This window comes from Argopecten irradians, chromosome 4, assembly GCF_041381155.1.
Source record: "Argopecten irradians isolate NY chromosome 4, Ai_NY, whole genome shotgun sequence".
In the NCBI taxonomy this organism is placed as follows: Eukaryota; Metazoa; Mollusca; class Bivalvia; order Pectinida; family Pectinidae; genus Argopecten; species Argopecten irradians.
The window spans coordinates 49,136,625-49,160,419 of record NC_091137.1 but is presented as its reverse complement, the minus strand read 5'-3'; the positions used below and the strand labels follow the sequence as shown (position 1 = coordinate 49,160,419).

The following is a 23,795-nucleotide window of genomic DNA, read 5'->3' as shown; positions in this document are numbered from 1 at the left end:
ACTACAATTCATGACTTTATTTACCTGTCAACAGGAACAGTTTTACGACAAGTAAATCACCGAAATTTACAGATTATCAATGTGTGCATTAACGTGAAAATCCTCATTTTAATCTTCTTTTGTATTACCTGGTTTGTATAATGTAAAATTGACTACTGAAGTTTTCTATAATGTAAAAAATTGACAACTGTAAGGTTTTTTACTTATAACCATGACTTATTATTATTCCAAACTTATTTTTATAAAATTTACTTATTTTTTAAATGAAATAATTTCTACAGATAATTTCATCCAAGCTGATATGCTATAACTTTCTATCGTCTTTTTAGAACTTGCCAATAACTCCTTGCACTTAACGTGCTGAATTGTATAGCGAAGGTCGTCGATAAAGCAGTTTAAGAGTAAAGATATTGCAAGATAAAGAAATGTTTACTTTTTTCAAGTCCTCTGATATTATTCTTATAGTAACCGTTTTATATTATTGTCAATACAGTTGAATCACTGTTTGCTTTTCCAGCCAGATATATTTCTATATTTGATACAAATATAATGTTTATTTAGTTTTGTCATGCTATATTGTAAATGAAGAATACGATTTAATGGAATGGCTAGAAATATGGAGTTTTTATATGACCTATTGCAAATGCCAAAGTATCTATTGTTCCTCAAATCCTTTGTATTCAAATTTGGTTTTCGTTTTATAATTAGTTTTTTGTTTGTTTTTTTTTTTTTTTTTAAATCTGTGGATGCTTCTGTGATATTTCGTTTTTTCCAATCTCACATGTCTTGGAATGAGAAATAGTATGGCTTGGATGTTATGTACGATAACAAAAGTTTAAATACCATTGTCCATAACATCACATTTGCGTATTATGTCGTACATATTACTTGTAAGAAACACACTTTCCTTAGGCAGCGTCATCTTAGGTCACGGCTATGTTTATAAAAACAGTTTAATGGACTGTTATCTATCTTTACAGTTTCATGAAGGCCTTACAGAGGATCACTTGACACATTATTTCGGCGCAAAGTCAAAACATGAAGGTAAGAAAAGTCAGTTTAAGTATGTATTCGTCGGAGGTGTCCAACCGAGTCCATCAATACTCAGAAAACGGTACATTGCCGTTAGTAAATTGGTAACAAAATTTCTGATTTGAAGAAGCAGATAAAAGAATATTATACTTTCACTTTATAAAAAATAAAGTTAAGACAGACACTAAGCAGCCTCCATTTGTCCGAAGATTAATGAGTAAAGCTGGTTTGCCTTGGTTCGTGCAAGGTATTTTAGGATGTTGCAAGGTTTTAGTTGAAAGCCAGTGTCTTGCCGGAGTAAACAACCATTTTTTTTAACAATACCAGACAGTATTGGTAATTTTTATTGATGGTTCATACCATTACCTATATATGACTTGCTATGTTTCAGTACCAGATTATGAGATTACCAGCCCAACTGACGTGACGACAAAAACCAAGTCATCGGCAGGGCCTCAGTATACGATTAAAGCTTTTAACAACAGCTATCATATAGTTCTACAGCGAAATGAACATCTCATAGCACCAGGTAAATATGTAGTTCTACAGCGAAATGAGCATCTTATAGCACCAGGTAAATATGTAGTTCTACAGCGAAACGAACATCTCATAGCACCAGGTAAATATGTAGTTCTACAGCGAAATGAACATCTCATAGCACCAGGTAAATATGTAGTTCTACAGCGAAACGAACATCTCATAGCACCAGGTAAATATGTAGTTCTACAGCGAAATGAACATCTTATACCACCAGGTAAATATGTAGTTCTACAGCGAAATGAACATCTTATACCAACAGGTAAATATGTAGTTCTACAGCGAAACAAACATCTCATAGCACCAGGTGAATATGTAGTTCTACAGCGAAACGAACATCTCATAGCACCAGGTAAATCTGTAGTTCTACAGCGAAACGAACATCTCATAGCACCAGGTAAATATGTAGTTCTACAATGAAACGAACAGCTCATAGCACCAGGTAAAATATGTAGTTCTACAGCGAAACGAACATCTCATAGCACCAGGTAAATATGTAGTTCTACAGCGGAACGAACATCTCATAGCACCAGGTAAATATGTAGTTCTACAGCGAAATGAACATCTTATACCACCAGGTAAATATGTAGTTCTACAGCGAAACGAACATCTCATAGCACCAGGTAAATATGTAGTTCTACAGCGAAACGAACATCTCATAGCACCAGGTAAATATGTAGTTCTACAGCGAAACGAACATCTCATAGCACCAGGTAAATATGTAGTTCTACAGCGAAACGAACATCTCATAGCACCAGGTAAATATGTAGTTCTACAGCGAAATGAACATCTCATAGCACCAGGTAAAATATGTAGTTCTACAGCGAAACGAACATCTCATAGCACCAGGTAAATCTGTAGTTCTACAGCGAAACGAACATCTCATAGCACCAGGTAAATCTGTAGTTCTACAGCGAAACGAACATCTCATAGCACCAGGTAAATATGTAGTTCTACAATGAAACGAACAGCTCATAGCACCAGGTAAAATATGTAGTTCTACAGCGAAATGAACATCTCATAGCACCAGGTAAATTTGTAGTTCCACAGCGGAACGAACATCTTATACCACCAAGTAAATATGTAGTTCTACAGCGAAACGAACATCTTATAGCACCAGGTAAATATGTAGTTCTACAGCGGAACGAACATCTTATACCACCAGGTAAATAGATGATGCACCAGGTAAATATGTAGTTCTACATCGAAACGAACATCTTATAGCACCAGGTAATCGTTATATGACACAAGCAACTAAATTATTACTCGTGACGTTTCGATGACTTCACACTTATCTTCATCAGACGTAAATGACCAGTACATTATGTTTTACACTGAGGTGGTATGTTGGTACGAGATGGAAACCTCACTGCGGTAGCGTGTACGAGATGGTAAAAATTGTCGACAGGTGAGCACATGCTTGTAGTAATAAAGTAAAAGCACTCGGTCTGCCCTTCTCAGTAAGTCAACTCGGCGTCTGGTGAAGATAACAGTGTAGTTATCGAAACGTCACAATTAACAATTTCGTTGGTTGTGTCAAATAACCATTTTTATATATTTAAAGTCTTACATGGACATACTTCTACTTCAGAACTATTTCTTAAACTGAAAATTATGAATATTATCCAATAAACATACAATTCAGACTAATGATTATTTTTAGGTTGTCTTGTGCTAGAAAAGCAGGCCAATGGTACCAGTGATCTCTCACCGTGTCATCCAGACGGGGATCATTGTTATTACCATGGTCACGTGATCGATCAGACCGACTCAGCAGTGGCTGTTAGCACGTGCACAGGAGTGGTAAGTTGTAACTCAGTTGCATAGGTGCACTACTTTGCCTTAATTTTTGGGCTTATTTAGCAGATTTTTTTTATGAATCTGCGAATACCTCTAAACCAATATAGCCCTCTGAATTTTACACTCTTTCACCCCTATGTAACTTTAGTAGACTCTACCATGCATTGTCTTGGCGTGTCCATTATGATCTACAGTGGGGATATGGTTTTGTTTAAGGATGATAAGAGAGATGTTCAATATTTCTTCTTAAAACTAAAATCAAATATCGAGCCTTTTAACGTACTGTGAATGATGTTTCAATCAAAATCCCGTTACTAATTTTGCGTCGCCTTAACACAATTCCGCTCTTAGCGTCTGTTTCTTAGTATAAAATAAGTCGACTTCGATGGACAAAAGAGGAGTATCACTTTGGGCCGTTTTACGGCCACCCAGTGATAAGCAAAATATTTCGCATGACGATACCTTAGGAGCAGCTGGATATTGTATACTATTAAGAACATCCATTTTTTTCTGTGAATATGTGGATGAGAATTCTCTCAATGTACCAGAGTTATTGAATGCGGCCAGTTCTTAATGTCTGTCAAACCATATACACATGATATTTTGTAGAAATTATATACGATGTCCTTGTACAGTTTGGTTTAGTGTATTAGTTTTAATTAACGTCCTAAGCCTATCTTATGACGGCCTTCCATGTATGCATTATATCGACGGAGGTGGATGGCTAGTCAGTGAAATAGACATTTCAGTTGCATAGTCTTCATAGCTAGTGTTTGTCGTTATAGGTTGAACGTTGTGTCTGTGTCTTGAAGTTAAGCAACGTTAAGCTTTCATTGAAACCCTAGCTTAAGTTATAATAGTTTGAAATAGGACTTGGATAAAGGCTAGGGTTAGGGTTAGTTAGAGTGATGTTCATGTATTCTTACCTTTCAGCAAGGACTGCTACAGATGGTAGATCACGATCTGGTGATCCAGCCAATCAGAGAAGAGCACGTTCACCGTGTCAGGAGGAGTGATCACGTGGGACTTCCACATATCGTATATAAAAGACGACGATCGTCCTCAAACACATGTGGAACATCAAGTAAAGCTAACACACCTCATTATATTAGAAATATATTGCAGGAATATTTTATTCCAAACGCAGAACATTCCTATGAAATATCGCGTCACAGATTACTGTTAACCGACTTCTTTTTGTAGGACTTCAATTTTTTGCGTGTTTCACGAGTGACGAAAAGTCGCGAAAATAAGTTGGTCATTAGTACTCAGATTTATGTCTAGTAAGTTATAGATGGATTCTATTTTGCTTACCACGCTTTACTTCAAATAAATAACGTCAATATGAAGATTTCACGTCTTAAACCATAATGCTATTTAATTCAGGATTAAAAATAATCTTTACAGGAAATATTATTTTCTTTAATTGACTTCAATCGATGATTTTTTTTCTGTAACAATAGTTATGAAGTAAAAAAAGCTGCATGGCAATCTTTTTCATTCACAGTTTATAAAGTGTCCTTTGTTGTATTTGTAGAATACGTAGACAACGCGCCATTTGAACCCGTCACTGCCAGAAGGACAAAGAGAACTGCTGGGGGCGCTCACTACATGGAACTACGGGTAGTCATGGCTCCCGACGCTACCAAGTACCACGGCTCGGACGCCAGAAATTTCGCTCTCACCTCTCTCAACATCGTAAGCACTAATACACTAAAACATTGTAAATTACATTGTATAGCATAAACATAAAACAATGTCGGTTATTTAATATCTAATAACATTAACACCCCATCATTCTAAGTTACTAATTAATCATTATCCCATTATTATTAGATGCTAATTAATTATTCCATCATTGTAGGTTACTAATTATTTTATCATTGTAAGTTACTAATAAATCATTATTCCATCGTTGTAAGTAACTAATTAATTATCCCATCGTTGTAAGTAACTAATTAATTATCATTGTAATACCCATCATCCACTTGTAAGTTAACTAATTAATTATCCAATCATTGTAAGTAACTAATTAATTATCCCATCATTGTAAGTAACTAATTAATTATCCCATCGTTGTAAGTAACTAATTAATTATCCCATCGTTGTAAGTAACTAATTAATTATCCCATCGTTGTAAGTAACTAATTAATTATCCCATCATTGTAAGTAACTAATTAATTATCCCATCGTTGTAAGTAACTAATTAATTACTAATTAATTGTCCCATCATTGTAAGTAACTAATTAATTATCCCATCGTTGTAAGTAACTAATTAATTATCCCATCGTTGTAAGTAACTAATTAATTATCCCATCGTTGTAAGTAACTAATTAATTATCCCATCGTTGTAAGTAACTAATTAATTATCCCATCGTTGTAAGTAACTAATTAATTATCCCATCGTTGTAAGTAACTAATTAATTATCCCATCGTTGTAAGCTTCTAAATATCCTAACATCGAAATCCATCCAACAATTTTTCGTTTTTCTGTCCTAGAAGGAAGGAGGTAAGACCAAGTAAGTCTTACGGTAACAACCACATGCGTACATTATTAACGTGCAGGTTTGCTTATAGACATCTCTGATCAGTGTGTAATACAAGTAATACACAGTAGTATTAAAGAGGAAACATTTAATTTCAGGCATCGCAGAGGTTCATGGACCCGACCTTAGGTCATGAGATAAGAACGGCTGTTGTTCAAATATTACTTCTACAAGATGATCAGCCAGGACTGTCCTTGGTCGACGACTCGGAACAACTGTTACACAACTTTTGTTTCTGGCACGAGAAGCGACAACCGGCCTCAGAATCCGATGACAGATATGCCGACGGAGCGCTACTCATCACAAAGTAGGTGTACCATTAGAGATATTCGTTATTGTGTATTGGCCATCAATGGTTTTCTCCACAAACATAACTTTTGTATATTTACTGCGTTATGAGCCTCGTAGTAATACCTTTATCAAGTAACTCAAATTATAAGTAATCAAAATACATGAACATATTTCGGTTTCGGGATTATTACAAAATTGGTAATTAATTTACAATTAAAACCAAGTTACAAATTCAAAAAAAAAATACTTGTAAACGACTGTTTCCATTGATGAACCCATGCACATTTGCTGTTTGACCCCTTTCTTCATTTTCTGTTGTGTGCCTTATAAATGATACTAAAACTTTATTTTACATGAATTAACAACAAGTTATATAACCTATACTATTCCCTTTTAATGACCCAAATGTAATCGTTCAAGATGCCTTAGAGTGGTATGAAACCGAAGTTCTCTGAGAAACCCTAAATGATCAGTCAGGTGATCCAGTTGACCCCTGACCTTTTCACGTTCCCGCCGAAACCCGGCCGGCTAGGTGAAAGGCGAGTTTCATAACCACTACAACACCCGATCATACTATTAATGCTATGGTGAATTTGGAAGGGTTGATTTTCCTTTTTTTGTGTTGATGCCATTTTGTCTGTTTAGATTAAATCTGAAGTACCAGGGAGACATATCAAACCTAGGACTGGGACATGTCGGTGGCATGTGTAAGGTCAATTACAGATGCTCCGTCAACGAAGACAATGGCCTTGACCTTGGACTTACCATCGCGCACGAGACCGGTCACTTGTAAGTTATTGCGAAAGGAATTCCTACGAATGTGTTTGTGAATACATTTTGAATTTCTTGTCAAGTGATATCTGTGCGATTTAGCTGAGACTTGCCTGAAATAATCCTGACACGGTGCTATTTTTCGGGGTCAGTTTTCATATGGCGAACCAAATTAAGGTAACAATTGCAAGTTAAAAAATTTTGCAGAAAAAAAATTAATTAAGATTTTTTGTAAATTTATATTTTTTTCAAAATTCGTTTCTGAGACAACCCTTGCAACATTATAAGGACGGGCAGTGACCCATTTTGTTTTAACTCTGCTTGGATAAACACGCGGTACCGGCCCTATATAAAGCGCGTGAACCACACACACGTGCAATCAGTCAAACGCTTGCTGTTCTCAAGTTGTAATAACTAACACCTGACCGGCTCTAGATCTTCGTACTGTACTATATACCCAAGAGTAATGATAATCAACTAAATCATTTGCACTTTCAATTTTTTCTCAAATAAAGTGTTTAAAAAACATATGTGAAGTCTGGTTAATACTTAGTTAAATTAAAAGGTAATGAATGAATTCATACCTTCTTTCCACTCATGTGGCGAGATCAATTTTGATTATAACGTAAACAAACACGGAATTCCTAATAGGAGATAAAATTGTCAAACTAAAAATAAATACTGCACTCACCTGACAAGGTTTCATTGAAGTAATATTGTCAGCTAGATCCCAAAATATGTCAAATACGAGCAAATAAAACACTTCAATATACATTAGATATTACACGCACATGTACACGTGTGTGCCTTTGGTAGTTTACATTTGGAAGCGTCTATTGTTCGGGACAGGTGGTCACGTGTAAGTGGCCAGTCGAGTTCATCGGGTATGATAGTATACGTGGAGATATGTGAACGGATTATTATCAGGATTTTTATTCATATTTGTAGAAAGTTAAATTTGTGAAACATCTAAATGACAGCTTAGAAGAGTTGACATGTTTGTTTGCTAAAACAAGCCCTACACATATTTACAGGTAAGGGTTTTTGTTTATGTATTAGTAGGCGATACACAGTGGACAACTGCTAGGTGTATATGTACATAACTGAGCGCACGTGTGTCGATTCACGCGCTTTATATAGGGGTCGGCAGGCGTCTTGTATCCAAGCAGAGTTCAAACAAAATGCGTCTGCCCGTCCTTAGAAACGCAACGGGCTGTCTCAGAAACAAATTAAAAAAAAAAAAAACACTGCATTATTTTTTTTTAATCTCAAATGTACATTTTTTAACTTGCATTGTCAGCTTTAAGATAATAACTTGCAAACAACTAAGTAAGATTTTAAGTAGAATCTCATTGAAAACGCGATGTAAAAATATCAATACGATTTGGCATTGCCTTCCAACATCTATCTCTTGACAAACACATCTGAGGTCATAGGTTATACAAAGCGGCCACCATGTGTTATTTTATCCATGTGTCGAGTGTGGCATCAACAACGCGAACTCATGGAATTTCCTGGTGTTCCTCGTATTTATAACAAACCTGCTTCACTGCAGCATTTTTCATAAGGTTATCAACTCTATCATTTGACAAAATTTTGTGATTTTACACTTAAAATATTACAAAAACATACTGTGAGTCTGAATACCTTTTAGGCTTAATATGGTACATGACGGGGATAGCAATGCCTGTACACCTGGTGTCAACCTCATGTCTGGCAAGGGAGCCAGTGGTCATCCCAGTATCAAATGGTCAACATGTAGTAAGGATGCTCTCACCAAGTTTCTTAGGTACGTACCAGGTTGCCAATAGCAACCACACATTGACGTATACATAGCAGGGATTGCCGTCGTTTTCTTCAGATAAAAGAGAAACTAAATTGAAATAATCTCATCTGGATCTCATCCCTAATTGCAGTACTCCGACAAGCAGTTGTCTGAGTGACCAGCCGCCAGCCTGGGCCTTCTCACAGCTAAATATTGCCCAGAAACCAGGACTAGTGTACTCCGGAGACGAACAGTGCCGCCTAGCTATGGAAGATCCTGATAGTAAACTCTGTGAAGGGACTTCACTGACAACAGGGGTAAGTGAGGGGTCAGGGCGAGCTCAATAGTAAACTTTATGAGGGCGAGCTCAATAGTAAACTTTATGTGTTGACGACAGTGGAAAGTGAGGGGTCAGGGACGAGCTCAATAGTAAACTTTATGAGTTGATGACAGGGGAAAGTGAGGGGTCAGGGACGAGCTCAATAGTAAACATTATGAGTTGACGACAGGGGAAAGTGAGGGGTCAGGGACGAGCTCAATAGTAAACTTAATGAGTTGACGACAGGGGTAAGTTGGAGGGATGTCATCCCTACTCAAAGATTTAGGTAATAATTAGATCTGTGAGTGTCTGAGTACTTAAATAATGAATCGTGTGCAAAAAAAGAGTAGAATTGTCTTTCAAGTCAGTTTTATAATTATGTTGTTATTCAGAACGAGTGTAAGATGCTGGTGTGCTATGGGCCTATTGTAACTATCCGTCAGAGATCCTGTTACCGAGGCGGACCCGCTAGATTAGACGGTACAGAGTGTGGAAACAGAAAGGTAGGCATCGACTGGTTAACTAGGATTGAAGAACAATATATGGTTGCATGTAACAAGCATTTTCATTGGCTGAAAGTAATATATCATCATATGACAAAACAATGACTTTATTTTTATATCATGGTTTCTGATTGGTTGAAAAACGTAAAAATAATAGTGGAACAGGAATGAATCATTATATTGCTATTCCTAATATAAAATATGCTTATCATCCCACGTCACATTTTTCTGACACTGGGAACATCTCGGAAAAGTGTGTGTGTGTGTGTGTTTTTAAACATTTGCGAATAAAAAACATTACCACGTGGTATACAGCTAGCCAATCACAGTCGTAGACAATTTATACATCTAGCCAATCACTGTCGAAGACAATTTCAAAGACAATTTCATAAGGAGACAATTAATGATATTACAATATCTTCTAACCTATTATTTTCCAGTGGTGTATAGGTGGGCGGTGTGAGGACATGGGGGCCGGGGGCCCCACACCTGTTCATGGGGGCTGGTCCTCGTGGAGTGGAGAGTGGACACCATGTTCCCGGACCTGTGGGGGCGGAGTCCGACTCAAGACAAGGACGTGTTCCAAACCAGAGTAAGCATCATTACACGTCATTGTTCAGTCATTCAAAGATTTAAAATTTTATGAATAATGTGAAACACATAACATTTCATTGCTAAGCCTATACTGCTATTGTTCAACAGTTTCGGCAAAAGATTTAGAAAATGCATTTATCACGAGAGTAAAAATAGAAAATCAATCTATAAGCTGCTATAGTTTTAATCTTAATTACATAATCCAATTATGAACAAGACAGAACAATCATTGACTGTTCCATGTGTGTATTAATCACATTCACTTAGCATTGTCTTATATTTCAGACCTCGATTCGGAGGTCGACAATGTCCTGGAGAGCGCACACAAGCTAAGATGTGTAATATGAAGGTAGGTAACGCTTTGGAAGGTCAAACAAGTGGGAATATAAAAAATTTGGAGGTACAGCATAAGTAAATATGAATAAGAAAATATAAGTAAGAAAAAAATTAACCCCCCCCACGAAAAAAAAGTATTTCACGGGCGATCAGATCTCGTGAAAGATAATCGCCACGAAAGGGAATGGATGCAAAATGTGATATAGATTTGTATAGCAAATGTCACTTTAACCTAGATTTATACGACGGCTGTCGTTTTAACCTAGATTTGTGTGATGGATTTTACTGTGACCTCAATTTGTATGGAGGTTTCACTGTGACCTAGATTTGTATGGTGGGTATCGCCGTGATCTAGATTTGTGTGATGAGTGTCGTTGTGACCTAGATTTGTATTGCGGGTGTCACTGTGACCTAAATTTGTATGATGTGGGTCGTTGTGACCTAGATTTGGATGTCCTTGAAAATGCGAGTGCTTAATTTGCGTACGCATATATACCCTTGATGTTTTCTTCTTTGCTGATTTTGTTTTCATTATAACATTCTCTCTGTATAAGTGGTCGTTATACTTAATATTGGAACATTTCGTTGTTCATACATTAATAATTAATATTTATTTGTTTTTATACTAAATCCAACTCTCCGATTGGCAGATTATTTTTCTTCATATACTATGAAGAAAAACTCTTCATATATTGTGCAGAAAAATCCGAGAATGGTGCGAAAATCCGACGTAATCATGACGTCAAAATAGGGACGTCGACGTTGCGTATTGATTAAGAAAAAGATAATCCATTGGGAAATCTATAGAATCGCACGTTTAAACGTATTTTATGTCTGACAAATTGATTATAAGCATTGATGTAACTATTTTTTTAACTTCATCGGGGTATAAAATAATTTTTGTTTGCATTTTTTTTTCGGAAATGCGCGGAAATGCGCTTTCGCGGATTTGCAAACAGAATTTCTTTCATACTACTATGAAGTAAAAAGAAACCCAGTAGCAACAATTCTTAACACATATATTTCCTGTAGTGTGGTGAAATTATTAAGGTATTGATGATATCGATAATAGATATCGTATGTGTTTTCAGAGCTGCCCTGTCAACACAGACTACCGAGCAGAGCAGTGTGCATCAACCAACAGTATCCCTGTAAATCATAAAACCTATAACTGGTTGCCATACAATGGTAAGTAAAATTACAATGTAAGATTACAATGTAAAATTACAATGGTAAGTAAAATTACAATGGTAAGTTAAATTACAATTGTAATGACAAAGGAAGTAAAATTACCTTGGTAATATATTACAAAGGTAATTAAAATTACAATGATAATTACAATGGTTAGAAAATTTACAATGGTAAGTAAAATTATAAGGTAAGTAAAATTACAAGGTAAATAAAATTACACGGTAATTAAAATTACCAGGTAAGTGAAATTACAAGGTAAGTAAAAATACAAGGTAAGTAAAATTACTTACAATATTAATGGTATGTGAACTGGGGTTCTCTTATGATGAAATTAGATTGTTTTTATTTTTTATACTTGTAGAGTAAGAGTGGATATCATCTTTATATTGATCATCCTTTTATTCCATGCTTCCATCCAGATTCTGATTGTGTTTTACTGTCTTTCTGATGTCGTACTTTACAGACGATCTCTGTAGCATGAGGTGTTATGACAAGTTTGCCAATATCGTGGACTATCGTGCGGACAAGTACACAGACGGGACAGAGTGCAAGACCACCGGGGACTTCTCTCGCTGTGTCGACGGACAGTGCAGGGTAAGTAAAAGTCGACGGACAGTGCAGGGTAAGTAAAAGTCGACGGACAGTGCAGGGTAAGTAAAAGTCGACGGACAGTGCAGGGTAAGTAAAAGATGACGGACAGTGCAGGGTAAGTAAAAGTCGATGGACAGTGCAGGGTAAGTTAAAGTCGACGGACAGTGCAGGGTAAGTAAAAGTCGACGGACAGTGCAGGGTAAGTAAAAGTCGACGGACAGTGCAGGGTAAGTAAAAGTCGACGGACAGTGCAGGGTAAGTAAAAGTCGACGGAAAGTGCAGGGTAAGTTAAAAGTGCAGGGTAAGTAAAAGACCACCGGGGACTTCTCTCGCTGTGTCGACGGACAGTGCAGGGTAAGTAAAAGTCGACGGAAAGTGCAGGGTAAGTAAAAGACCGCCGGGGACTTCTCTCGCTGTGTCGACGGACAGTGCAGGGTAAGTAAAAGTCGACGGAAAGTGCAGGGTAAGTAAAAAGTCGCCGACGGGACTTCTCTCGCTGTGTCGACGGACAGTGCAGGGTAAAGTCGACGGAAAGTGCAGTGTAAGTAAAAGTCGACGGACAGTGTTAAAATCAGGGTAAGTAAAAGTCGACGGACAGTGCAGGGTAAGTAAAAGTCGACGGACAGTGCAGGGAAAGTAAAAGTCGACGGACAGTGCAGGGTAATTAAAAGTCGACGGACAGTGCAGGGTAAGTTAAAGTCGACGGACGGTGCAGGGTAAGTAAAAGATGACGGACAGTGCAGGGTAAGTAAAAGTCGACGGACAGTGCAGGTAAGTTAAAGTCGACGGACAGTGCAGGGTAAGTAAAAGTCGACGGAAAGTGCAGGGTCAGTAAAAGACCACCGGGGACTTCTCTCGCTGTGTCGACGGACAGTGCAGGGTAAGTAAAAGTCGACGGAAAGTGCAGGGTAAGTAAAATATGACGGACAGTGCAGGGTAAGTAAAAGTCGACGGACAGTGTAGGGTAAGTAAAAGATCGCCGGGGACTTCTCTCGCTGTGTCGACGGACAGTGCAGGGTAAGTAAAAGTCGACGGAAAGTGCAGGGTAAGTAAAAGATGACGGACAGTACAGGGTAAGTAAAAGTCGACGGACAGTGCAGGGTAAGTTAAAGTCGACGGACAGTGCATGGTAGGTAAAAGATCGCCGGGACTTCTCTCTCGCTGTGTCGACGGACAGTGTAGGGTAAGTAAAAGATCGCCGGGTATTTCTCTCGCTGTGTCGACGGACAGTGTAGGGTAAGTAAAAATCGACGGACAGTGCAGGTAAGTAAAAGTCGACGGACAGTGCAGGGTAAGTAAAAGTCGATGGACAGTGCAGGGTAAGTAAAAGTCGACGGACAGTGCAGGGTAAGTAAAAGTTGACGGACAGTGCAGGTAAGTAAAAGATCGCCGGACAGTGCAGGGTAAGTAAAAGTCGCCGACTTTTCGCTGTGTCGCGGACAGTGCAGGGTAAGTAAAAGATCGCCGGGGACTTATCTCGCTGTGTCGACGGACAGTGCAGGTAAGTAAAAGGTCGCCGGGGACTTCTCTCGCTGTGTCGACGGACAGTGCAGGTAAGTAAAAGTCGACGGACAGTGCAGGGTAAGTAAAAGATCGCCGGGGACTTATCTCGCTGTGTCGACGGACAGTGCAGGGTAAGTAAAAGATCGCATGGGACTTCTCTCGCTGTGTCGACGGACAGTGCAGGGTAAGTAAAAGATCGCCGGGGATTTCTCTCGCTGTGTCGACGGACAGTGCAGGGTAAGTAAAAGTCGACGGAAAGTGCAGGGTAAGTAAAAGACCACCGGGGACTTCTCTCGCTGTGTCGACGGACAGTGCAGGGTAAGTAAAAGACCAACGGGGACTTTTCTCGCTGTGTCGACGGACAGTGCAGGTTAAGTAAAAGATCGCCGGGGATTTCTCTCGCTGTGTCGACGGACAGTGTAGGGTAAGTAAAAGATCGCCGGGGATTTCTCTCGCTGTGTCGACGGACAGTGCAGGGTAAGTAAAAGTCGACGGACAGTGCAGGGTAAGTTAAAGTCGACGGACAGTGCAGGGTAAGTAAAAGTCGACGGACAGTGCAGGGTAAGTAAAAGATCGCCGGGGACTTCTCTCGCTGTGTCGACGGACAGTGCAGGGTAAGTAAAAGATCGCCGGGGACTTCTTTCGCTGTGTCGGCGGACAGTGCACGGTAAGTAAAAGATCGCCTGGGACTTCTTTCGCTGTGTCGACGGACAGTGCAGGGTAAGTAAAAGATCGCCGGGGACTTCTCTCGCTGTGTCGACGGACAGTGCAGGGTAAGTAAAAGACCACCGGGGACTTCTCTCGCTGTGTCGACGGACAGTGCAGGGTAAGTAAAAGATCGCCGGGGACTTCTCTCGCTGTGTCGACGGACAGTGCAGGGTAAGTAAAAGATCGCCGGGGACTTCTCTCGCTGTGTCGACGGACAGTGCAGGGTAAGTAAAGACAGCGGGACTTCCGCTGTGTCGACGACAGTGCAGGGTAAGTAAAAGATCGCCGGGGACTTCTCTCGCTGTGTCGACGGACAGTGCAGGGTAAGTTAAAGACAGCCGGGGACTTCTCTCGCTGTATCGACGGACAGTGCAGGGTAAGTAAAAGACAGCCGGGGACTTCTCTCGCTGTGTCGACGGACAGTGCAGGGTAAGTAAAAGTCGACGGACAGTGCAGGGTAAGTAAAAGATCGCCGGGGACTTCTCTCGCTGTGTAGACAAACAGTGCAGGGTAATTTAAAGATCGCCATAGTTTTCCCTCGCTGTGTCGACGGAGAGTGCCAGGCGAGTATAAGTTTCCCGGGGATTTCCCTATTGTTGTTACCTGTCCTTATTTTAATAGATGCTCTGAAATTGTAAGTAAGCGTTTGTAATTTTTGATTTATGTTTGGAAATGTAGCGTGCCTTTAAAAATTACGATTTTATCTACTTTTATCATTTGTAGAAATTTGGGTGTGACGGACATTTGAACTCCGGAAGGGAATTCGACAAATGCGGAGTATGTGGAGGTCAGGGCAACACGTGCACAGCCCATCGTGGTACCTACGACCGGGGACAGGCCAATGGTAAGTACCCGGATGTAATACTAATGTAACAGAAGAGGAGAAAATGTAGCGACCAGATCGGGGTTCGAACCCGAGGCGTCTTAACACTAGCCGAATGCTCTACTGATGCAGATGCCTGGTCATGGATGTTTGGTTCGGTCAAGTACAGCAACAAAATCAGCAGGTGTATGGCCAATCGCGACAACAAATTCAAGTTGTTGTAATATCCAACATCCACCGACATTTAGTAAGGCGCTCCAATGTTTTAGTTGGATATTATAAAGATGCTTTACATTAGATAGTATCTTTATTTTGGAATATCTGCCTACTTCTATCAATATGATATTTATAAGATTTGTCTAAGATTTAAATATCAACCACTTTTTCAGCCTATGTGACTGTGATTACGGTACCAGCTGGATCAACAGGAGTGGTCGTAACCAATGGCAACAGTTATTGTCATATGAGTAAGTATGTTACTTGGTTGTCAGCAAAAACACATCAACATTATTACGTATTCCATAAGCTAGTCTTATAAGAATTGATGACATTAGAATCAAACTTACAACACCAGCTTTATAGGAGATAACAAGATGGCCTTTGAAAACGCACATAATTGCCTTTCTGTCTCAAGTATTGGCAATCATTTGGAAAAGTGTGCTGGAAAACTTGCATTATGATGGTTAAATATGTTATAAATAAATCATATAACTTAGACTGAACACTGTTCGAAATATGTCATTAATGTGACTTATTGCGTGTTAACTGTGTACATGTACTGGGAGACTGTAGTATGGTTTTGCAGGCTAAAGGGATAAAGCATTTGTACTGATACATCTTTTGTAAATGTATTTTGTGATGAAACTTTTACTTACTTAATTCAACTGTATGCCATCCTGCTCAGTGTTTTGTCTTGTATAGGTGTGAAAGTCATACAATATTACACTGCATGCCATTTATTGTCTGTATAGGTGTGAAGGTCCAGGGCTCCCTGATGTTCAGTCCAGCCAGGTCCATTTCATTATCAGGGAAGTATGTGTCTCACGGTGTGGATGTACAGTACCGACGGTCAGGACCAGAGAAGATCACAATCAAGGGCCCCACACCTGTGCAACTGGAGATACAGGTAAACATAACAACCAAATACGGTCACGAAATATCAAAACCGTCAACATGTCATGTGCCAGATAGAACTACCGTATGAAAAGCGTGATGCTACCATATTTCATAGTGTTATGATCATCTGAAGAGTATCAAAGGTACATTTACACAGATATACGTATTATCATTCAGATTCATTATTCAATTACAATTCAACCTTAATAGCTGACAAATTATGCAGGCCTATACATATGTCTCCATAGTGTCAAGAATACTAATCTTTATACGATAAAAAAGAATATTCACTGGTGTCGCCATTTGGTAGTCATTTTACAGGTACAAGCATTGCTGTATTCATTTCCATAGTTTTTTCGTTGGGGACAGTATATTCAACTTGAATTAAGGACCAACTTGACAATATGATCGCTGATAAGTTAAACATATTTACCTTTGTCATCGTCTAATAATAATTCATAAAAGTGGTCTTGGTTTAACGTCTGCGTCGTTTAATAGGTTTGGCGAGACTATGGTGATGGCTACAAAGGTGTTAAACCTGATATCGCATACACTTACTTTACCCCAACTCGGAATCCATACCAGGGATTCATTTGGAAGGCCACACAGGGACCATGTAGTAGAACATGCGGTACAGGTAGGTACAGCGGACATCCTACTAGGGCTTCATCTAGAAGGTACAGGTAGGTAACACGGACACCATACCAGGGCTTCATCTGGAAGGCCACAGAGGGACTATGTAGTGGGACGTGTGGTACAGGTAGGTACCACGGACAACCTACAAGGGCTTCGTCTGGAAGATCACACAGAGACCATGTCGTAGGACGTGTGGTACAGGTAGGTAACACGGACATCATATAATAATATACCAGGGCTTCATCTGGAAGGTACAGGTAGATACCACGGACAACCTTACCAGGCCACACAGGAACCATGTAGTAGGACGTGCGGTACAGGTAGGTACCACGGACACCTTACTAGGGCTTCATCTGGAAGTTCATACAGGGACCATGTAGTTGGACGTGTGGTACAAGTAAGTAACATGAACATCTTACCGGGGCTTCATGTGGAAGGCCATACAGGGACCATGTAGTGGGACATGCGGTACAGGTAGGTAACACGGACACCATACCAGTGTTTCATCTGGGAGGCCACACGGGGACCATGTAGTAGGACGTGCGGTACAGGTAGGTACCACGGACACCATACTAGGGCTTCATCTGGAAGGCCACACAGGGACCATATAGTGGGACGTGCAGCACAGGTAGGTGCTATGGAAATTTAGTATGAGGTGCCAAAATGAAAGCAAATAGGAAAGATACACTATGCTATAATCGAACTGTGACAAATTTCTTTCAACTTTCAAAATTTTACGTTCAGCATTTAACACTCGCGTTTAATGACAATACTATGTCCAAATGAAGGAATATTTCTTAATTATATGGTATGACATTATCATGATGATTGGTAGTCAACCGTATCTGGACTGTAGTATATCTGTTGATGAATTTATGAGCCATGTCCTTTTTGTTTTGCTGCAGGTCATTCGCTGGTCAATGTGCAGTGTATACGAGTCTCCAGTAACAGCCGGGTGGAGGACTTCCACTGTGATATCTACAAACGACCACAGGAGACTTTGTGGGACTGTAACACCAAGGACTGCCCACCGCAGTAGGTTTTGTTTGCCGTACTTTATTCTGTAGTTTTTGTCCAAAATATTATATAAATATTGTAAACCCATAACCTGTATATAAATCTCCCTACCACCCAATCATTGCCGTTTTACTTTCCTGGAAAGCTGAAATGGGTATTTTTATTACTATCTGTTGCCAACTCAAGGCATTTATTCTTGGTCATCCAGGCGCTTGTACATGGATTATATTACACATAGCTTTCAAACGTTTAAGTCATCTGTTGTCTAAATAATCAACATCAAGAAATAACTCGGCCTACAGGTTACAATACCGATTATATAAACGTTTTTACTTAGTAATACCATTATCATATTAGTTTACCATTCCAAACATTTCAGAAATACTTCCATTATATTTTCAAACAAAAAGTTAATTAAAGTGGAAATAAATTAAGAAACAAATACCTTATTCGACCATTTCCTGAGTACGAAAGGAAATCCGCCATGTTTCCAACTAATGCAGTGCCAGGTACCGACCCGACTGGAGGTCAGTAGGTTTCCTTCCGTCTCATGATCCTGACAGGACGTTAAACATGAACCGAATCATTTTATTTGTAATGTTGTAGGTGGCACTCGGACGAGTAGATCATGTTTGTAATGTTGTAGTTGGCACTCGGACGAGTAAATCATGTTTGTAATGTTGTAGGTGGCACTCGGACGAGTAAATCATGTTTGTGATGGTGTAGTTGGCACTCGGACGAGTAAATCATGTTTGTAATGTTGTAGGTGGCACTCGGACGAGTAAATCATGTTTGTGATGGTGTAGTTGGCACTCGGACGAGTAAATCATGTTTGTAATGTTGTAGGTGGCACTCGGACGAGTAAATCATGTTTGTGATGGTGTAGTTGGCACTCGGACGAGTAAATCATGTTTGTAATGTTGTAGGTGGCACTCGGACGATTGGTCCTCCTGTTCCAAGTCCTGTGGGACTGGGGCTCAGTCACGTGTTGTCCAGTGTGTTATAATTCAGGGTGATTCGTATAGCGTAGCAGGCGACAGTCACTGTAACCTCGCGCACAAACCCTCACCAACCCAACAATGTAACACACAGCCGTGCCCGGGGTTCTGGAAGTCCGGGGCATGGGCAACAGTAAGTATTTATATATATACACTCACAGCTAACAGTACCCAATGTGATTTATTTACATGTATAAGGAATGTAAGGAATGAATATGAGAATAAAATACGCATTTTAAGATAAAATTATTTCAGGTTTAACTTGAATAGATTTTTTATGTTATGGAGATATAAATTAATCCTTATAATTTAATTTACTAAAGGTAATCTCTTCAATATTCAAAATTCATTTTGGGACTCTTTTGTCTATTAAATCATTACGCCGTCATCTCAGCCAATCAGAAACAACGTTACAAACGGTGATGCCATTTCCCCCCTTTAATGGCTGATAAAGTAAATTTTTAATAAGCCAATGAAAATGCTCGTAACAAGCAAAATTGAATTATTGAAACGTATATGTACTTATTTTAGAGGTAGTTTTATTTTAGCGTTTGTTGTGCTGTCTTTGAAGCGCTTATTCATATACAGCGCCTAATTTTGTATATGGGTATTTCTGATGTTGAACCACTGAATTATGCTAATTTATATCATTACTTCGTTAAAATTCGCTTTAGCACTAAATTTTGTCTGGTTATTTACAGTAACCGAGATATTCTGAGTATGAGAGATGCATTGCTAAAAAAACATCAATAATATTTCATAGTGTTTCGAGATTATGATGTAGGAGAACCAGGACAGATAGTTGTATTGTTTTGATTTTGAGATCATGAATATAAAAACCAAATTGATATATCTGTTGTAGTGTTCTAGGACGTGTGGGCGTGGCACCCAGACACGTGACGTCAACTGTTACGCCTCCGAAGAGTCTAATACGAAGGTAGATGCCGATCGGTGTCCAGGACAGGAGAAACCATTAGCATCAAAACACTGCATGCTTAAACCGTGCAATACAAATATAGGTACGTAATGACGTTACTACATCAAAACACTGCATGCTTAAACCGTGCAATACAAATATAGGTACGTAATGACGTTACTACATCAAAACACTGCATGCTTAAACCGTGCAATACAAAATATACGTATAGTAAACCGTGCAATACTAATATAGGTACGAAATTATGTCACTACGTCACAACACTGTCGATACACAAATTGTGTATTTGATTGGCGGAGATCCGTCACGTGGTAGTCCCCTGATACTTCGTAGGAGGATAGTAAACTTCATGAAGGTGCAGTATTGCGGCTCTCGCCTGTCTTTCGAAGTTAAAACGCATTCCCTTCAATTTACTGTTTCATTTTACTATCATCATCATCATCATCATCATATCATCATCATCATCATCATCATCGATAAATCGTCCTTTTAGTGTTTGTAATCGCTCTTAACAGTTTAAACAATATTAAACCCATTTTCCATACGAGTTTTTCCCTCTATGATAGTATTGGGGAGTCAATAGATACATAATGATATGAGTGTTGTGACTTAAATACCAGTACAATACAGTCAACCACATGATGACGTCTCTATATGTAGATGCATATATGTTTAAATCATGTAATATATGGTACGCCAAACCACAACCACCATGACGTCTTGACACTACATTTACACTGCATACGAGTAATTACAACTGCGATTAGTGTGTTACTTGAACTAGATATGAAGTTACTTTTTATTAATTCCCTAAAGTAATTAGCGTTGCTTGGGAAAAGGCCCTAATTAAATGATTATCTACATAAATATGACTTAATCAAATAGTTGTTCTATTTTTTGTGATATTTGGCAAAATTTAACCGTTCTTATTACTTAACTTGTACAAAATTAAACAGAAATTCTGTTAGTTTTATGCTTGCTTACCAGTGTTAAGTAGTAGCTCAATATTTGTTGTTATGCTAGTTGGAGATGCATGCCATAACAAAGTGGACTGTACCCGATATGCAGACAACTTCTGTGAAGCCGAAAGCTATCGCTCCTGGGTCAGCAACAACTGTTTGGAGTTTTGTGGTATCTGCGCCAAGGACCCGACAGGTGGGCAAAATTTCAGTTTTTTTTTTATTACAGACTTGTTTTAGTATCATTCAAAATGGAGCATTACTTCTCCAGAAAGTCAGTAGCGGAGCCCTGTTTGCATTTAATTACCATTTACCAATATCTACACTTTACTTCTCTTATGCTTTGTTCCTGACGCACACATATTTAAAAGTGAGTCTAACTCTTCATTGAGTCTCTGAGACAGCTATTGCTTTTTTATGTAACTTTTCATTGAGTCACTAAAATATTATTGTTAGTATTTTTATGTTTCTTTACATGGATTCTCCGAGACAGATATTGTTTGTGTTTTGCTGTTTCTTTACATGGATTTTCCGAGACAGCTATTGTTTGTATTTTGATGTTTCTTTACATGGATTCTCCGGGACAGCTATTGTTTTTAGTTTTAATGTTTATTCACATGGAGTCTCTGAAACAGCTATTGTTTGTGTTTTAATGTATCTTTTCATTGTTTTTATTTAATGTACCTTTTCATTGTTTGTGTTTCAGTGTACCTCTGTAAGGACAAGGTACGTAACTGTGATACATACGAGGTCGGATTCTGTCAGAGTTACAAGGCCTGGGCCGAGTCCAACTGTCAACGTACCTGTGGTTTTTGTGGAGGTAATTTATTAAAATCATATGTAGAAAAAATAATGCTTCCTTGTTAACATAGATATAAGAAAGAATAAAAAAATATAGATCAGAACGCCTTCTCTAACTTTACATGCGGATACCCATGAAAGCAAATGGGCATTTAGGTCTGAAGATACCTATGAAGGCAGAAAGTCTTTGTGGCCTTATCTGTTTGTTTTGTGTAATATATATAAATATACACGTGTTGAATATATTCTTGCAAAAATTATTATCTTTCAAAATTTAAACACTCAATATTTACTTCATTCTGATTCAGTTGATGGCATTATTATGGGTAAGCTACCTTCTATAAGGAAGAGCTTTCAATATAAAACGAAACCACAAGCTTTATTGCTTTTGGTGGCATTGATTATTACAGTAAACTAGAGCACAGACAATGGCTTAACATAAAGATATGTGCATTTTGCTTGTGAGAAAAGAAATATATTTTGGCTATCATTTTTAGTCATTTTAGCTGATTTTGAGTTTATTTCAGGATGGGAAATATATCATTTTGTAAATTATTTTCACTTGTACTTGATTTTTCGATTGATTTTCATTCGCTTTTCATGTATGACGTTGGCCACTCCTTATTACATGTTATTATGAATGTTTTCAATATAACCAGTATTATTCATATCGTTAGTAAAATAATGCAACGACTATTTTCATTTTAGATTTCAAGCTTATCTCGCTTTTGCAACAAAGTAATGCGCTTTATGAAAATGCTTTAAGGCTAACAACAAATAATTACTTTTGATATATGTAAATTCTTTAGTTATGTGTGTGCACAGGGAACTTTACAGATGCAAAAACCACAAGCGAGCCTTGCGTTGACAAGCTTTACTGCGCTGTTTACCAGAAAGACACATGCACGAACCAAGCGTACCGCTCATGGGCTGAAGAACACTGTCGGAAATTCTGTGGGTTTTGTGGGACTGGTAAGCCTGCAGTCTCGAACTTAGTGTTGTAATCCCATGCCTATTGGAATGTTTGAAAAGTCTGTCTACGATAAGAAAATTAGACAGGTGTCAGCATATATTGATGCAAGTATTTGATAGAAAAAAGCAGATTCTCGGTATTTGTATACAATTAAATTTCGTTATTTCATTTAACTCAGTAATTATGTTTAAATACTTCTGAATTAGTTTATTACCTTTAATTTTTCATCAAATAATCAATTGTACATATAACTCGAATACTGAGATAAGTCGATGTGTTATGGTCCCTTGGACTTTTATATAACGAGGTTTCAATATGATAGTGAGCACCAAGACCCAGCTAAATTTAAACAAGGGGAATATCAAGGGAAAGGGCCTGTAGATAGAGGGAATTGGGCTATTATGTACATTAAGGGGTATTGTTACGTTTTAGTGGGATTAGACGAAAGACATATATCAAGTCTCAAAAAAGTAAATATTTCCTCTTATGGTGATGGTCAAAGGTCAAATAGTGATTTGTGTTTAGTTTTCAATGCTGACGGTACCTGCTACTGGTATCATGGATGGTTAACATTCGTGTGTTAAAAATATTATTTGATTAACTTAAATTTTTTTCTAGTAACCTCTCGTTATACTACTCAGCCGACCACTACAGAAGCGCCCGAACATGCTGCCACCAACTGTGTCAATCTCGTAGATTGTGCCAGTTATGGCGCCGATATTTGTACGAACTCTAAATACAGTAAATGGTCTCACCAGAACTGTAGAAAACATTGCGGTTGGTGCTCTTATGGTGGGGGTAAGACAGCCTTTTACAAGGTAGAGCACTACATTTAAATAAGAATGTTTTACTGACAGCAAAGTAAGAATTCTCGTACAGAATTTCGTTCATGGAAATCGAATATATTTTACCACCGCCAAAACCTCTAAAGTCTCCGATATTGGTTAATGTGAAAGGCACACTACCTTTCCGAAACAGCTTTTAATTTTTAAAATGGATAATTTTGTAGACTCCCAAAAGTTATTATCTTACAATTAATAGTACACTC

The 23,795-nt window shown here is 38.5% G+C and overlaps 1 protein-coding gene and 1 long non-coding RNA gene across 8 annotated transcripts in view; one reads left to right on the top strand and one right to left on the bottom strand.

The window, feature by feature from the left end:
* LOC138321910 (uncharacterized) overlaps positions 1 to 18,776 on the bottom strand; it is a 45,823-nt gene extending 27,047 nt beyond the window's left edge. Inside the window, exons 1-2 of the long non-coding RNA XR_011208362.1 lie at positions 18,525 to 18,776; positions 16,186 to 16,424 (exon numbers count right to left, since the gene is read on the bottom strand). This is a non-coding gene — a long non-coding RNA (uncharacterized lncRNA). The remainder of the gene's footprint in view (positions 1 to 16,185; positions 16,425 to 18,524) is intronic.
* LOC138321909 (A disintegrin and metalloproteinase with thrombospondin motifs 6-like) overlaps positions 1 to 23,795 on the top strand; it is a 33,036-nt gene that overhangs the window by 3,542 nt on the left and 5,699 nt on the right. For 2 of the 7 annotated variants that reach the window (XM_069265932.1, XM_069265931.1), the window contains exons 2-26: positions 981 to 1,044; positions 1,424 to 1,561; positions 3,233 to 3,372; positions 4,303 to 4,453; positions 4,907 to 5,067; positions 6,014 to 6,222; positions 6,852 to 6,995; positions 8,632 to 8,766; positions 8,894 to 9,059; positions 9,454 to 9,564; positions 10,005 to 10,156; positions 10,444 to 10,507; positions 11,586 to 11,682; positions 12,149 to 12,279; positions 15,211 to 15,331; positions 15,700 to 15,777; positions 16,282 to 16,436; positions 16,925 to 17,063; positions 17,968 to 18,097; positions 19,006 to 19,210; positions 19,940 to 20,096; positions 21,038 to 21,169; positions 21,680 to 21,793; positions 22,600 to 22,746; positions 23,366 to 23,545. In XM_069265932.1, the coding sequence (XP_069122033.1) occupies positions 981 to 1,044; positions 1,424 to 1,561; positions 3,233 to 3,372; positions 4,303 to 4,453; positions 4,907 to 5,067; positions 6,014 to 6,222; positions 6,852 to 6,995; positions 8,632 to 8,766; positions 8,894 to 9,059; positions 9,454 to 9,564; positions 10,005 to 10,156; positions 10,444 to 10,507; positions 11,586 to 11,682; positions 12,149 to 12,279; positions 15,211 to 15,331; positions 15,700 to 15,777; positions 16,282 to 16,436; positions 16,925 to 17,063; positions 17,968 to 18,097; positions 19,006 to 19,210; positions 19,940 to 20,096; positions 21,038 to 21,169; positions 21,680 to 21,793; positions 22,600 to 22,746; positions 23,366 to 23,545 (3,421 nt within the window). Of the gene's footprint in view, positions 1 to 980; positions 1,045 to 1,423; positions 1,562 to 3,232; positions 3,373 to 4,302; positions 4,454 to 4,906; positions 5,068 to 6,013; positions 6,223 to 6,851; positions 6,996 to 8,631; positions 8,767 to 8,893; positions 9,060 to 9,453; positions 9,565 to 10,004; positions 10,157 to 10,443; positions 10,508 to 11,585; positions 11,683 to 12,148; positions 12,280 to 15,210; positions 15,332 to 15,699; positions 15,778 to 16,281; positions 16,437 to 16,924; positions 17,064 to 17,967; positions 18,098 to 19,005; positions 19,211 to 19,939; positions 20,097 to 21,037; positions 21,170 to 21,679; positions 21,794 to 22,082; positions 22,101 to 22,599; positions 22,747 to 23,365; positions 23,546 to 23,795 lie in introns of all 7 variants that reach the window. The other 5 variants (XM_069265933.1, XM_069265935.1, XM_069265938.1 and 2 more) reach the window with 3 other exon arrangements.